The sequence below is a fragment of the Phaenicophaeus curvirostris genome, chromosome Z (assembly GCF_032191515.1).
Source record: "Phaenicophaeus curvirostris isolate KB17595 chromosome Z, BPBGC_Pcur_1.0, whole genome shotgun sequence".
Classification (NCBI taxonomy): Eukaryota; Metazoa; Chordata; class Aves; order Cuculiformes; family Cuculidae; genus Phaenicophaeus; species Phaenicophaeus curvirostris.
This window is the reverse complement of record NC_091431.1, coordinates 20,347,553-20,365,336: the sequence shown is the minus strand read 5'-3', so window position 1 is coordinate 20,365,336 and position 17,784 is coordinate 20,347,553. Positions and strand designations below refer to the sequence as shown.

The 17,784-nt window shown below is 37.4% G+C and overlaps 1 protein-coding gene across 1 annotated transcript in view; it reads right to left on the bottom strand.

Annotated features, from left to right (window-relative positions):
• Window positions 1–17,784, bottom strand: part of ADAMTS19 (ADAM metallopeptidase with thrombospondin type 1 motif 19) — a 141,773-nt gene that overhangs the window by 90,979 nt on the left and 33,010 nt on the right. The window contains exons 2-5 of the mRNA XM_069881151.1: window positions 15,937–16,102; window positions 7,654–7,826; window positions 6,663–6,746; window positions 5,521–5,678 (exon numbers count right to left, since the gene is read on the bottom strand). Of these exons, the coding sequence (XP_069737252.1) occupies window positions 5,521–5,678; window positions 6,663–6,746; window positions 7,654–7,826; window positions 15,937–16,102 (581 nt within the window). The remainder of the gene's footprint in view (window positions 1–5,520; window positions 5,679–6,662; window positions 6,747–7,653; window positions 7,827–15,936; window positions 16,103–17,784) is intronic.

The window sequence follows — 17,784 nt, the reverse complement described above, 5'->3', positions numbered from 1 at the left end:
CCGACTAGGGTTGCGCTATGCACCCAGAGGTTCATTACGGCACTTGGGGAAAACAGTACTGCTATGATTTGGCAAGAAGGAAGCACAATAAACCATTCTTAGCTCCTGATTTACATTGAAAGAATGTAATACTTCCTTTAATGTTCAAGAATATGAATGCGTTACACACATTTGAGATTAGGCCTCTTAGTAAAGATTTACAGCACTACCTAGACCTACCAACGACTCTCACAGAAATCATTCTCCAATTCCTATGTGGAAATTTAAATATTCCATCATATTATAATGAAGTTCCTATGTGTGTATGTAACATACACACACCTATGCATACACCTCCACACTTTATATATATATCTATATACATACATGCATACATATACGTATATTTATATGTATATGTTTTCATGTGTCATACAAACTAAAAAATAATAGTTCTGAAGTGTGATAAGTGAACTAATGACTGAATGAAATGTAAAGTTAACATCTCAAAACAGATATATAAATGTTAGGAAGCCAAAGAGGTGGTTTTGAGTGGAGTCCGACTAGAATCTAGAGGCAGTGTTAGAATTAAACAATAATCTTGAAGTAAATAAGAGAGGACTACTGGTAAAGGTTGAAAAAAAATGACTTCTGGTAGAATACAAGGAATAATGAAGACAAAACAATTTAAAGCTGACTTATTTGAGTAACTTTTATTTTAATGTAGACAAAACTTGAACACCAAACTTGATTGAATAAAGCAACAGCATAAATATGAGCACTGGAGAACAGGCAACAAGGATGAACAGCATCCCTGGATAAAGATGCAGGAAAGTATCAGACACAGCACCTGTACAAAAATTCACACACTACTGCGTCCAATTTTGGTACTTAAGCTTCAAAAAACAATTTGGCAAATAAGAAAAAGTCTACACAGGGAGGAGCTTTTTAATAGCAAAGGCTACAAAGAGATCTGTGGCTGAAAGCTGAAGTAACAGAATGAAGAAACTGAAACAACTGTTACATGGGTCTGCTTCCAAACAGTTGATCTTCCTTTCTTTTAAATGTTTATTTCAAGACTGTCTTTCTTAGTCACCAGAAAAATAAAATGTAAAGATAACTGACTGAATTTTTCAATTGCACTTGAAAATCAGAGTTTTAAAATTCAGCTTATGTCCATGTAATGCTATGCGACAGATCTGTACAAGTGAAAAAGAATATAAGTAGCCTAAGGTCTAAAGTTCAAAGGAATAAACTGAAACAGGTAAATTCATGGAGCATTTTCTCACGGGTGCTATTACGAGCATTGTCACTTCATAGACTAAAATACCATGAACTTAGGGAAGGAAAAAACAACACCAAAGCAAATAGCATGTGATTTTAAATTAGTGGGATTTTAAAAATACACAAATTAAAAACGCATCTTCAAATTAAAGCAATAAATACAGGAGATTGTGGTTTTATTAAAAAAAAAATACTTTTGATTCTAATGTATGATCTCTTCATATTTCCATGCTTCTTTCTGCATCTACAATCCTATCAATGGACATGTAATAGTAAGGACACAGGAGATTTTTATGAACTCCCTTGATGTCTGCCTTTGATGTCAAAAGAAGAAATAGTAAACACTGTAAAACTTTGCAGAAGTATCACGAGCACTACTGAAGTAACAGTAGTGACAAAATACTACTATGAAGACAAAAATAATTTCATCTCTCACCACGCACTTGTAAGAATTCCCTTTTTCCAGAGCTGAATCTTACTGGAAGTTTAAGGACAACAGTAGCAGCTTAATAACCCAATCTCCATCCCTTTACATTTTAACAATTTGGGACTGCCAAACACTGCAACCTTTTGAGGTAACACCAATGTTAGTTCTTGTTCAGGGGTCATTCTCAGTCTTCTACCTCTGACTTACTTAAGGAGGTATTTTTGGTTCATACCATTATTATTACAGAGGTATTTAAACATAAAGTCAGGAAAAGATCTGTACTTCCATTGTGAACCAGAAGGTAATTGCAGTGCTTAAGAAATTCTTGTTGAACCTTTGGGCAGAGTTCTGTGAGTGTGGAACAATTGGAAATGAAACGATAATTAGCAAATCTAGGCTCTATTTTTGCAATTGTCTACTTTTATAGAACAATTTACTTTCCTACAGCGAAAATACATCGCTGCAGTGTTGCAACCTTACATCACCCAGAGAAAAGAAATTTCAAATACTGCAAAACGGCTGATGTACACTGTGAACACTGAATATCACTGTGTGTGCATGGGCCCTTTCCTGCCTTCAGTTACCTCATTTAGGTCATACAACCTATGCAGGTAGCAACTGGTAATATAATCTCAGTGGCCAGGAAAATCAGGGCTTATCTCTGTGCAAGAGGGATGTTGCTGTGCTGTGTTATATTTTTTCCTCAGAGAAAAGTACTTCCTGATATATATATATATCATAATACTACTAGTTTATAACTGTGAATCAGATAGTGTTACTGGAAGAGTCCTTAAAATAATTTCTGTCTTAATTCTTACATTCTCCTTATACCTAACTTCCATAGGTATCTTTACTAGAATACATTATTCAAACTCTTTCTGTCTGTCTTCCTTTTACTTCATGGCACAACATTTTAAATGTGACATTACTTCATCAGAAGAAACCAATTTAAAGGTAAATTAAATCTCACAGCCTGAAACAGGACTACAGTAAAGTAAAATGAACAAATTGGTAGCATATTAATATGCACCACTACAGCCTGTGTAAGTAGCAGAGAAAGTTGTGGGGAGAAGCTGGTTTTGGTTTCTGTTTTATAAAACAATGCAAAAATAAGTCTTGAAAAGTACCTTTTTCATGAAAAGCCTATGATGTTTCTTTGCTGAATAACAGTCTCTGTTACAGACACATCATACTTTTTGCAGTTATGCATTAAGAATTAGCCCTGGAGAATTCTCAATACTTCATTTCTAACTCTTGGTTATTAGACATAACTGGTATGTGAAAGCACAGGAAAGCTTTTACGAAGCACTCTTGCTGTTCTGTTATCACGCAAGACAAAAAATGTGGTGTGGTAAGTCTTAGGAGGTCTGCGGCAGAACGTGTTAGACAACTGAAACTTTACCTTCTTACTTGAAAAATACCAGGTAGTTGGTGTTCATCTGTCTAAACAATATTATTTATCTCAATAAAGCAGGGATGCAGTCCAAAGCTCTTTGGAAGGTGTGACAAAGGAGCTTGTTCTGTATTTTCAAATAGAATGAGACTCTGAATTTACAAAACACACAAGTGGAGCCACACATGGGGTTAGCTATACCATAAACCTGATGATGTGCAGAGGGAGCCTGGATTAGCAAAACATTCTGGCAGACGACAAACCACACTGGTATGATTTATTAGCAGCTAAAGCAGCTCTGAGATGGGAGGCAGTATAGTCCAGAGAATAATACCACTAAACAAATAAAAATTTCAGAAGAACAGATCTTTAATTTCTGGATCCAGCGCTGACTTACTAGCCGACACCCAAGCAATCATTTCCCTGTACTCTATTTCAATATCCTTAACACTGATCAGAGATTTACTCAAAAAAAAATAAAAACCAACCCAAAACTTTTTTACCATTTAGAAATCCTGCATGAAAATCAAAAAGCTCTCATCAAACACAGTGGCTGTTAACATAACTCCAGACCACTCTTGACTGCCTACCTAACACCTCAATTGCACCAGTTAAGCCAGTTAAGAAATTTTCCACCTCTTCCCACAAATGCTTGTTAAGGTGAAGATGAAAAAGCAGAAAAAAGGTCTTACATGCTATATTTCATAGTATCTTACTACTTGTGTAATACACCTCACAAGCTATAAAGTGTACAGCCTGGCAGCACCTGAGATGCAGGCTTAAAGGGTTCAATGCTCCCTCAGGCTGCTGCTGCTGCAGACACTGCCGTATCCATAGTCTCAAATAAGAAAGCCAAGGGATAGGTGAGAGGTCACTCAGCAATCCCACGTTTCTAGCAACCAATCTGTACGCAATCACTTGGTTATCCTTGGACAGTCACAAAGTACAACTAGATGTAAGGAGGTCTGTTCTTCTTAGCTATGCTCATCAATCCAATGCCATGTATGATACTCGGCCATCCTTCATGCCTTGGCCCAAGTTCACTCTTTTTCCTGTTATTCACACCTTTCCTTTGCCATCCAGACTCTTCCTCCACTGAAACACTCATTGCTATTAAATTTAATCTTGGGTCTTAATCTGAAACGTTTCTTTCCATTTTCTCATCCCAAAAATGGAAATTTCTTACAGAGAACACTACTCCGCATGTCTTCCACAGTAGTTCAGAGGAGCCTGTGTGAAGGACCACTGCTTAGTTAATGTGTAAATGTGAAACAAAAACTAATTTGACCCCTCAAAGCCCCAGTACTCCATTAAACAGGCAAACACAACAAAGACAGGAGAATGGGACAGGGTATGAAGAGATAGATGTGTGCTTTTCCAAGAAAAGTTAAAGGATTAAACAGCAAAAATAGCAATAAAACTGTTACTGCAGATAATTTAGAGTCCTTCAATTCCTGCTTCAAGTATGTGACTGGCTCTCTGAAATGTAAATTTAGAGAAGTATTTTTCTGTTTGGAGCAATCAGAATATAAAGCAATTTTAAAAAATGCATATAGATCCTGGTGAGAATGCCCATGCTATAAGGCTGCATGGAAGTTTAAAGATTATATATGGTTTTAGGATACTATGTCACCAACTTGCACAGACAGTACAATGATATTACTATATGTTCAATAACAGGAATTTTGTTTGGAAGAGAACTCCGAAAATCATTCAGTCCAAGCTCCACCTCAAAAATGGGACTAAGTCCAACACAAGACCAGCTGAACCCTAATTCTGTCCTTTTCTTTCGATAATGGCTGTAAACTCTGAACATCAAGATGAACACCCCTGCAAACCCTGGCAGGATCCACTTGGGAGGAAAAAGGTAATTTGGAGGCATATTTCCTTCTGAATGTGTGAAACATCTGATACTTAGGTGCTATGAGGAACGTCAGGCCTGCGATCGCGCCCCTGTGGCTGCAGAGCACATGCTGTTTACATGATGTACCTTCAACACACAATGAAACATGCTACTCCTAGATCCATCAGAGGGAAGCATAACTCAGTAATGAGCCTAATGTCAAGCTGATCCAGCTCTAAATAGTATAAACGTTTTGTATTTCGAATGAAAGTATCTAGAGGTTTGTGTGTGCTGCCTCTTAAATGAAGGCACATGGAGAGAGGCATCCAACCCACAGCCTTAGCGATGTGGCTAAGTAGAAACAAGAGAGTGACCTGTTTGTTATTTCTTGTTTACCATTTTGGAACTATCACTTTCTGTATGATCTTTCCCATCACTTTACTACTATCTTTGAGTTCTAGAAAGAAGCCTCTAGTTGCACTCTTCCTCTCTGCAAAACTAAACCCTAACTTGTTGTTTATCTATCAGTTTCTTTGATTTAAGTTCATGTTAAGGCACTGCCTATTTTTTAACAGTCATCTTTCAGTATTTTACCTTGTGATCAGTACGGCTGCATCAACCGAAGACATGTCTTCTCCCCAGCTTGTTGACATTTCTAAGTGTATATCGTTCTTCTTTCCAAATTCTTCATGCTGCCATTTACAAAAGCTTTCCAGCATTTTTTCCCCATGATGTCCAATATACATATCTGCCTGGAAATGAAAAAATAAAAAATCTTTTTATTAAAATTAAATAGAATGAGGAACACTTTCAGACTGAGTTAGAAAGCTATTCTCCTTCTCATGGCATAATGTATTTGTGCCAGAATGACTTGAACTTCAGGAGCAGAGACTACTTTTGTCTCGAAGTTAAAGATGAAGACAGTGCACTGAAAGGCATTCAATGGATGTCTTCACCTGAACTCTTGGCTCATTCATTTGCTGCTTTTTCACCATTCATAGAGAAGAAAAGATTAATAACATGAAGCTCTAGAACTTGAACGTGAAATAAGACTTCTTCACTGCTGAGAAGACACTAAAGAAAGAAACACTTTCTTATCCACTGGAAAACATAATATGTTTATATTAGAAATATAGATAAGTGAATTCCTTTTTCTAATGAACTAAGTAAAATATGAAAGTATTTCCACAGTTTTTGTAGAAAAAATAAGAAATCAAGTTGACATTGTACTGAGATATGATATACAAACCATAGTATCAATCAATACATCAGCTGACTGATATTTCTTAAAAAAAAAAAAGAATAGGATTTGAGATGATATCTGAAAGCTACAGTAAAAAAATAGTGCTATATCATGGCACCTTTTGTTCATCTAGGAAACGGCTGACAAAGAACATCAGTTCTCCTTCTACTGTCCTACGAGTTTAAGGGCGATTATTTTCATTGTGCAGCTATATGTATGCACAAAAGGCAGATTTTTTTAAGAAATGGGAAGCTTTGTTTAATTGACTTCCAACTGCAAGCACAGAAAAATTTGTATACGTGCAGCACATAAAGCAGGAGAAGCTTAATATTTACTGGGGCTGTCCAGTGGTGTGAATAACAAAATAAAGCACAAAAGATCACTGAGAAAATTTGTCAACCATTACGGTTAGTGAGTACTGCAAGCCTTTGCGGAGCAACAGACTAAGTAGCATTACCCTCTACAGGCTAAGAGAAAGATAATATATACTTACTGGAGTCTCATGAAGGAGGACAAGCTTAGTCACTCTAAGATTTACTTGTAGTCCAAGGCTCTTGTGCTGGAAAAGGTTAAAAACCTAAGGCAAAAAACCCCAGTAAATAAAAATATGCACTTCTATTGCACACAACACACTGTAGACTAAAAATAAAAGACCCTCAAAGAACCTCAAAAATTTCTTATATTCTACTGTGACCAACTGCTTTAATTTTCCATAATTTCAATAGAACATTAAGCTAATGTATTGTGTTGGTCTTCTGAAGGGAAAACAGATCTTAGACAGTATTCATTCTGGGAGCACAGAAAGATCTTTTCCCTTTAATGGCTATGACCACCATAGCCTTCTTCTCCAAATACTTACATAAGCACAGAAAACTACTCATACAAAAATTTATGTTCAATTAAATTCAGGACATTGCAATAACTCTTCCTATCATTCAGAGCAGTTGAATTTTTTATTTTTTTCTTCAGCTTATGCACCTTTTTTAGAATAATCTTCCCTTACACTTACCTGGTGCTAGTTTTCACTGCTTTATGAATGAAATGAGTGCACTTCAGCTCCAGGCTGAGCTGGGAAGGTATATAATTGTCTGAGTACACTACCCTTTAGTTTATTTCAACCACTAATGATCACACAATCCTCAATAACACCATCATCTCTTCATTGCAAGTATATATCATGTGAAACCATACAATGCTCCAGCCTTCCCAAGAACACCATGGGCTTCTAACAAAACAAATCATCATCTTCAGCTCCCACTTGCTGGCTTCCTTGCTGAAGACATAAGACCAGACAATACCGACAAGTCTGCAGCACCATGGTTTTATGCTGCAAAAACCTACAGAGTAAGTGTTAACAGTCTGCTTATGGTCATGTACTGACTATTCCTTACAAGTGCTCAGTTAGAATAAATAAAAGGAACAATTAAATCAGCCTGTGGTGCATGCATGGTGGCAAAATGCCAAAATAATTTTAAATTTCCTACCATGTTTAAGATGGTTAGAATAAACCTTCTGGCAGCATCTGTTCCATGATAAGAAACCATAGCTGGATCTGCCACCACAACAGTTTCTATATTGTACTCCTGAGGTAACTTGTAAGAGTACCGTTTTCCTCTTCCACTTTCTGGTACTTTCTGATTCTTGGATTTTCTTTTATCTGTAACATAAAACATTGCTTGACAAACTCATCCTTCAGACTACTCCTACTGTACTTTTAGTAATTACTACCTGTGATTATGGTATAACTCTGATGACATGGAATGTAATAGCTATGAATGCTAGTACAAACTTATTTAGCACTGCCAATACTATGGCACAGACTGAAGGCCTGTGCTAATCATGTAAGTGTCAGTTCACACCAAGAAAACAGCAATCTTATTCAGGTGCTCAAATAACATCAATCAGATTCTTTGCATCCTTTCATCTGACACATGTTTTTATAAAAGAGTATGTGCCCCTAGTTTGGTTTGTGGGAGAAAACTAAATTCATATTAGAATCATAAAATCATTAGGTTGGAAAATACCTTAGAGATCATCAACTCCAACCATACCTGTCCACTACTAAATCATGTCCCCAAGCACCTCATCTACCTGCCTTTTAAACACCTCTAAGGATGGTGACTTCACCACCTCCCTGGGCAGCCTGTTTGACAGTAAAATAGTCTCACTGATATTGTAGAATTGTTATTTACCCATCTTGATAAATCACACAGAAAACATCTTGGTTGTGTCTGAGCATAAAAGACAATAAATATCAATTTGCACAAATCCAATATTAAGAAAATAGATGGAATGATTAAGTGATTTGCAAAGATGAAAGAATATTTCAGATGAATGATGGAGAATGGCATGCAGTACATAGGTCTGTTGGAAACAAAAATGTGAAGTTTTACTAACATGGCTTCAAAGTCAGTGATTCTATTATTATTAAGCAGCTAACTAAAACAATAAAACCAAACCCTGAAAATAGGCTTCTAAGTCTACAGAAAGCTCCAAATGGTAAACATGTTATATTTATTGTAAACCAGAGCTTACTACTCTTGTTAATCTTAAATTTCTTCTCCAGAATCACAACAAAATCCCCATTACTATTACAGTACAAATGGAAAAAGATGTACTAATTACACAGAAACAGGCCAGAAGATGGTCAGATATGTATACAGCAGTTAGCAATACTTAAAATAATTTAATTTAAAACAAAATATAAAATGAAACTCCCTGTTGTGATAGCCAAATTCTGTTAAATCCTCTTGAGAGGACATAAAACTTCTGGGACTGATCTCACTGAAGTCACTGAAATCAAGTGAAATTTTTTCCAGCTTCCACAATGGAATATTGGGCTCTCTGTTTACAACAAAAATAATGCTTGAGATGGCAATTATAAACATATGTTCTGGAAACAATCAAATATTCAGAAATGTTGAGGAAATGTTTTGCAATTAATCAGTTTCATCTCTAATAGGAAAGTTCCTGCAGTTCATTTTATAACACATGACTACTCTCCAAAAAAATAAATTACTCTTCAGGAAAGTGCTAAAAATATGCCTTAAAAGTCACTGAACTCACAAATTAACTTTAAAATACAAGATAGCAGGGGAAGGAGGATACATGACTTAATATAAAATACACATAATACAGATTTAATGTGGATACAATGAAGGAATATACTTTTAAATGTAAAAAGTATAAAGTATCCACACTTTAAAAAGGTCACCTATCTTTTTCTGTAGTCATTTTTTAAAGATTATATATATATGAGTGATTTAGTCCATCCTGATACATTTTAGAAAGATTTCCTGATTGCTGACAAAGAAAGACTTATGAACATCGATAAGCATACCTACTTACTAGAAGTATAAGAAATGTTGGTGTTCAATTGCTTAGAAACAGAAGCAATTTATAAATTCATAAGCTATCTAAAATAATTTTAATCTCTCTTATTTTGATTCCTCAGACATTTGCTTACCTTATGTACAGCTAGCCTCTAGTTTTACTCGTATTTGCTAACGGTGGATCTACAGCCTAGTTTATAAAATATTATGTGTGTTTTCACCACTCTTTTGAGAATAATTTTTAATGAAACTTCAGTGTCAGGATTTGTGCCAAAAATCCCCACACCCTATAAGCTATATAGCAATGACTTACCATACAAGCATCTAATGCTGCAAGAGTAGGCTGTAGATCTAAGTTTAAACAGTAAACTCATTTGGGTTAAAAGAGATCTCTCATGAGCCATCTGGTCAATATGTCTTCCTCTTAGAAGCAGTGACTGACTCCAGTGCATTTTCCAGCAACTTAGTTTATTCATGGTTCACTTCTTTGTAAAAAAACCCCAGAAGTTTGGGGTTGAAAACTTAAAATTTAATATTAGAATGGCTGTTCAGAGAAGTCTGCTAACGCACCTCTCTAGAAGTTTTCACTAGTTGTCCATTTTTATTTGAATTGACAGTAAGCAGCCCACAATAAAATACAGCATTATGCTAAGCATTAAGGTCACTACAGTCCCATCAACTGTTGAAACCTCTGTCTTTCAGGATTGTAGTGGATGAGACAACCGCAGAGCTCTGTAGACAAGCTGGCTATAAGGGGCAGTGTCCATTATTTGCCTCAGATATCTGCTGGGTTAACAAACCAAAGGACAATCTGTTCTTGGCCAGTCAACCTTTTCCAAATTGCTGGCAAATTCCTCATCACATGAGATCTCATTTATGTGAAAATTTTAGCTCTTCCCTAAGACTTTAAAGTAAATTAAATAAGCAATTTTGGTATTCAAAGAACTGCCATAATTAGTGCCAGATAACAAGCAAAACAGGCTTTAGGCATAAACACTTGTTTCTTTACATACTCATAAAAAAGTAAAAATGACAAAGAATTGCTCATTATCAAAGATAGAGTATGTAAGAGATAATAAATCTTGCAAAAAAATGTATCTGCATCAATAATGCATGTGCTAACAAAATAAAAGTCAGATTAACTGATAAAACTGCTTCTTGGGATTAAAGATGCATAAATTCACCTTAAAATTTAATTAAATTGGCAAAATAGAAAATAAATGCTTTGGGAGGTTTCTTCTATGTTTTCTACAACTATAGAAAATATGAAGATTACATAACAATTTATTAATTAAGCTCAGTTGACTGAAAGAAAAGCTAGAAACAGCCCAGTACTCCAGCAAGAAGGCTAGAAACATTGCAGCAAGTATGTTTGATATTCAAGAGAAAATAACAAGAAGTTTTAACAAAACAACAAAAATTCGCCCCCTCCCCTTTGCCCTCCCCAAACCAAAAGAGCTGAAAACCCAGTTACTATAACCACAGCTTGCATAAAGTATCTTAGCCAACACTTCACTCCTCAGGCATTCTTTTCTCAAGGGAAAGAAATTGGGTACCCCAGCTATATGGAAATTGTAATATTCTGGCTAGGTGAGGATTATTAGGAGCTTCGGTAGCCACAAGCTGTAACTCCACGATGGGATTTAAATGTCTTAACACAGAGTGACAACTTGTTTCTGATTCAAAGAACGAAAACCAATACCTCAAGCACTATCAGTCTCTATCTAGTGCACTCTTACAGAATAAGACCTATGGCCAAGCTTGTATATGCATTTTAAGAACATGGTTTAAGCACATGATTTTAAGCACATTGATGGAGGCTGGCTGATGTTGTGCCCATCTACAAGAAGGGTCGCAGGGAGGATCCAGGGAACTACAGGCCTGTCAGTCTGACCTCAGTGCCAGGGAAAGTCATGGAGCAGGTGATCTTGAGTGCTATCATGAAGCACATGCAAGAGAACCGGGTGATCATGAAGGGCAGGTCTTGCCAAACTAACCTGATTGCCTCCTATGACAAAGTGGCTCAACTACTGGATGAGGGAAAGGCTGTGGATGTATCTTCCTGGACTTCAGTAAAGCCTTTGACACAGTTTCTCACAGCATTCTGCTTAGGAAACTGTCACCTCTGGCCTGGACAGGCGCACACTCTCCTGGGTGGAAACCTGGTTGCATGGCTGAGCCCCGAGAGTGGTGGGAAATGGAGTTAACTCCAGCTGGAGGCCGGTGACAAGTGGGGTTCCCCAGGGCTCAGTGCTGGGTCCAGCCCTGTTCAATGTCTTTATCAATGACCTGGATGAAGGCATCGAGTGCACCCTTAGCAAGTTTGCGGACAACACTAAGCTGGGTGGAAGCATGGATCTGCTGGAGGGTCGAGAGGCTCCAAATGGATCTGAACAGGCTGGACCGCTGGGCTGAATCCAATGGCAGGAGGTTTAACAAGGCCAAATGCCGGGTCTTGCACTTGGGCCACAACAACCCTGTGCAGCTACAGACTAGGAGAAGTCTGGCTGGAAAGCTGCCTGGAGGAGAAAGATCTGGGGGTGTTGGTTGACAGTGACTGAACATGAGCCAGCAGTGGCCCAGGTGGCCAAGAAGGCCAATGGCATCTTGGCTTGGATCAGAAACGGCGTGACCAGCAGGTCCAGGGAGGTTATTCTCCCTCTGCACTCAGCACTGGTGAGACCGCTCCTCGAATACTGTGTTCAGTTCTGGGCCCCTCACCATAAGAAGGATGTTGAGGCTCTGGAGCGAGTCCAGAGAAGAGCAACAAAGCTGGTGAAGGGGCTGGAGAACAGGCCTTATGAGGAGCGGCTGAGAGAGCTGGGGTTGTTTAGCCTGGAGAAGAGGAGGCTGAGGGGAGACCTCATTGCTCTCTACAACTACCTGAAAGGAGGTTATAGAGAGGAGGGAGCTGGGCTCTTCTCCCAAGGGACAGGGGACAGGACAAGAGGGAATGGCCTCAAGCTCCGCCAGGGGAGGTTCAGGCTTGACATCAGGAAAAAATATTTCACAGAAAGGGTCATTGGGCACTGGGAGAGGCTGCCCAGGGAGGGGGTTGAGTCACCTTCCCTGGAGGTGTTTAAGGTGTGGGTGGACGAGGTGCTGAGGGGTATGGTTTAGTATTTGATAGGAATAGTTGGACTCTATGATCTGATGGGTCTTTTCCAACCTAGTGATTCTATGATTCTGGGATTCTGTGATTATCACATGGAAACAGATTGTAGAACAAGAAACAACACAGTTCTCACAGCTGACTGCCCAGTCTACATCACATAAAATTCAACTTCTGCATCTGATCTAGCAAATGTAGCAGCCTTTTTCCTGCAAAGTAGCATCACTCTAATAGGAGAAGAACAATCTGCTCATAACTCATAGCAAAGTATTATTTATTGCCAGAACTGAAAATTAAAAAAGGAAACTTCCAGTCTCTGAAATACCGAAATGATTCAGAATTCAGATCTACGGTATCCTGGAAAACAGCTCTTGTTCACTAGTCTGTGTGAAAGGGAATGACCATTTGAACAGATAATTTCCTCCAGCCCTACCCACACCCATCCCCCCCAAAGTGCCTCATGCTTTTAATGTGAGTTATGTTCACTTTATAAGCAACTTCAGCCTGGACCAAGTGCTTCAGGTAAAGCAGAAGGAAAAGAGCTTAGCTTTCTGATGTGGCCCGTTGCTCTAATAGCAACAGCTTCTTGCACATGTCTCTGTAACACGCTTGTGAACTCATTGCTTTGAAATGTTTCATGGGCCATGTGCTAAATAAAGATGAGAACTGTGAAGTCTGTGTGTGGGCAACTGGCTCATATATGTAATTAAAGCATACATACTTTCAACAAAAGGATATACATGCTTAGGTTCACAAATCCAGAAAGCACCTGCTTGTGTTAGTACAATTCTCTCCCTCCCCTAATTAACAGGAAAAATCCACCCCATTCACAAAACCAAGTTTTTTGTTCTCTCTGAAGAAGCTAGGCTGTATAACATCTTTCAATCCAGCCCACAACAGTAACAGACAACAAACAATACCTTCTTCGCTTCCCTCTTCTAGTTCTGCAAGCAAAGCTTTTATTTCCAATAGTCATCCTTCAACACCTCCAGCACAGATGTTCATTCCTTCTAATAATTACAATTCATCACTGGCAATACACATTTGCTTGATAGGTAGCCAGTCTTTGAGATCAATTTGGCTCAAAACCAGCAGCATAAATACCTGTCCCACAGCATGTATTCTGACACACGAGTACTGCAGAAGCAAGAGATCCTGTTGTAAGATAGGTCCATATTGCTGAGAACTTGCCATACTGCTGAGATAATAGTTTCTCTGTGTTAGACAGCTATATCTCCACCCAAGGCAGCTGTGCATAACCTGAGAGTTTGACAGCCCCACAGAATCATCTGTTTTATCTTTGTTTCATTTTAGGATTTGACTTTAAATTCTCAAATACTGCTGTAAAAGCTTATTTTTGTTGCTTCAACTCACCTTTAAGACTGCACCTGTACCACGAATGTTTTCATGATATTAGCCAACTGCATGTCACACCAGCTCCTAGCATGGACAGAGCTTTTTTGCATGTAACTTACTGCAGCTCCACTTAGTAAACTAACCTGTAGCAGCAGAGTGAGGGACTGGTCTTGCTAGTACAACAGTGTCAGTTAGAAATTGCAGATATAACACTATGTTAATCTGTAATAACACTATGACAGCAGATGCTAATAAGTTATGTACAGCTTGAGTTATTTTGAAATTTCAGGCTGGTAGTAGAGATAGTGAAACATTTCAACCAAATATTTGATCTGTGTTGACAGATTATTTGTACCAAGTCAAAGCCTTAGGCATAGAATTGTTAGAGCAGAACAAGCTAACTTTCCTATTTTAGTGTGGAAGAGAAAGTGAAAGGATGACTGGTAATGGACATGACAGAAAAATAATGCCCTTACAGAAGAGTTTTTATCTATTCATTTTGAAACACACCATGGTTTGCTATTTATCAGATGCCCCTCTTCCCCTTCCCAGTGCACTCATCATGCATACTTTTCATTTTCTCACTCCAAAACACATGCAGGCATGCATGTTCTAACTCGTTTATCACTAATGAGGAATAATAACCAGCTTTACTTTATGTGAACGACTTTTGATTCTATAGAAAAAATAATTTTAGATAAGCAGGAACAACGTAATACAATGTGTAGAAGAGAAATACAGAGACCACTGTAGGAAGTTACATGTCATTTACTTAGTCCCTCTTAGTAACTACAAGAAGAGCCTTGCTTTGTTAATTCACCTTTTATTTTAACCTATTGATGGATGCCTACTTATAAAAACAATATCTCCAAAATGGGAAATAAACACCTGTCACCTTTATTATGTAACCATATAAAATGGACAGAGCAGTATAAATATTCAGAAAGAACCACATCACCACAGAAAAGTTTAGGCTGGAAGGGATCTCTGGAGCTCAGCTAGACCAACCTCCTTCTCCAGTCTGAGCAACCTCAAAGATCACCTCTCTTAGAGCCGCTGTTTTGTAAATGTCTAAGGATGTGGATGCCACCACCTCTCTCTGCAATCTCTTCCAGTGCTAAGCATTCTTATTATGCCCAACTGAAATTTCCTTGAATGCAAGTTATAACTTCCATCTTTCATCCTGTCATAAAGAAAGTATGGCTTCATCTTCTCTCTGCAGCCTCTTAGATACCAGAAGACTACAGCTGCACCCTTCTTTTACCTTTTTTTTATCTTTTTGAAACAAGCCAGTTCCTCCTGCCCCACCCAAAATGTCACATAATCCAGCTCCCTAGCCATACAAGTGCATCTCTGCTATCTCCTCTTTGTCAGCATCTTGCTCATTCCAGGTTAGGAAACATGAAATGCCTATAAATGTGCACTTATTCTGGCTTATTTCCTGGGAATAAAAAATATTTCTCATAGCAATATTAAAGACATCCTTAGCTCATGCCGACATCAAGGAGCTGGTGATGAAACCCAAACAACATGTCACCTTTCACAAAAGCCATCTTTTCTTTTTCCATTGAAAACCATTATGTCATCACTATGTGCCAAATTATTCTACTTTGACAATTTCTTCTACCCACCTTTGAGGAAGATGTATTAGAATCATTTCATACGGTTCTTCAAAGTGACAATCATAGAACGAGAACACTCTTATAAAAATCAATTCAATGTCAAATCCACTTCTAAGTTCAAGACTCATCACTAACCAAAACTGGGATGAACTCTGCTGTTCCTCAATGAACAGTTCCCTCAGGAGAAAAAACAGCTTCATCACACTACCTCAAAATCTACCATAAATTACTGCTACAAGAATAATCAGATATGCTTTTCTTAGGGGTTGTTTTTAACTATTATCAATGTATCTTAAAAATATGTCTGCTATATTAGACTTTTTTTCAGCGAGATTCGTATATTACCTGTAACAACACCACAGTACTGATTCTGAGAAGCTGCCTTTTCAGTAATTTTCTCCTCTATGGACCTTTTTCGTCTGTACACCCTGTGTGCATGACCTGTCACAGCCAAAGTGCGATTCAGTGGCTCAATAAATATGAAGTCCTCATTAATCTGTATAAACCCCATCTGCAAAGAAAAACAAAAGGAAAATGTAAGATAAGAATTTATGGAAGTATGAAGTTGTGCACCATTCTGCAGAAGAAAAAAACCCCACAAAACTCCATTTAAGAAAACCCTTTGTTTTAGTAACCTTACCAGCAAGGTGACTACCTTTATATTTTACAAGCCCTTCTACTTAAGTGAACTAGAATAAATTTCATTTATTTCAACTAAATCTATGTGGGTGGGTGGCTACATGCCAGTAGCAGATGCACGGTAAAAGATTTGGAATGTTAAAAGTTTGCTTTGGGAGACCCATGGGGTCATTTAAATATGTAGAGCATGTACAGAAAAGTCTATATACTAGTTTTATTACTCAGTGTATAGTCACATTTTTAGATAACTATATTTAATGAAATAACAGGAATAACCTAGGGCACAAGAATAAATCCTGAACAACTATGAAGCTGGAAAAGGCATCTTATTACCCTCTTTCTTCACATTTTTCAATATTTTTTTTTAAGTATATAGAAAGGCAGCAATCCTTCCTTGGTTACCAGCAGCTAAAACAGAAAAACATTCTAATACAGTCATTTAGATGCTTAGCTTACACCCCTCTCCCCGTCACAACATATTTATGCACACAAACAAACATAAAAAGCTAACACACCAGATGTGTACCTAGTAACTACAAGAGTGTAACCAAAGTTAAAAAAAAAAATCTGTAAAACATATTTATAGAAATACCATACAAATCTAACTTGGCTCAAATTGTTAAGCTGCCAACACACACAGGTTCCCATCAAGTGTAAAGATGTAGACAGCAATGTTTTGTGGTTTTTTTCCTCCTAGAAAATCTCATCAGCAAGATGGACAGTTAACATTCTCACTCTCCAAACTTAAAAACCTATTAAACAGTTTTGCTACAGAAAGAAAACAATGTGGTACATCTGGCTAACAGAAGCAAAGATCTCTTCTGTATGTTTCCATGCAACATGAATGAGCAAAATAGTAAAGAATTTTGTTTCTCATGGAATTATGTAAATGCCTTTATCACATTGGATATCCTGCCTGACATACAGATAAATCATCAAAAAGAAATTCTGTGCCAAACAAGAAAACAAAATTAAGTTTCATAGGTGGTGCAAAATACAACTTGCTTTAAATGTAAGTGGACATTACTTTAAAAAAAAAAAAGAAAATACAATCTCTGCACAATTAGATTAAACAAATGTGAATATATGTATTTATTTTCTCAATAAAACAAAGATTCAGCAAAACAAAGATTAGCAAATGTAAAAAAACTAGTTGCAGAATAAACAGATGTTGAAAGACCATCATTAACATCAGAAGCATAAAAGTAGATGGGTTTGTTTGGCTGTTCCAACTCCATTTTGCACTTTTTAGGTCAGTTTGTCGTCATCATGAGGTTTAAATATCACTTTTTTAGAAAGTTAGCTACTTACGTGCTGCTAGCTACTTTTAGCACACCTACCAGATACCACTTCTATATATCTTGAATAATTTTCATTTTACATAACAATATAGACTATAAATGATGTAAAATGCATTTTCTTTTTAAAAGCACAGTTCTCAAATACTAATAACATGTAGAAACACATTTGCCATATTTCTTCTGTCTTCATTCTCTTTGCTGCAAAATTAAATCAGGGCTTTGAGATGCTGATCTTCCGACTACCATCTAGACA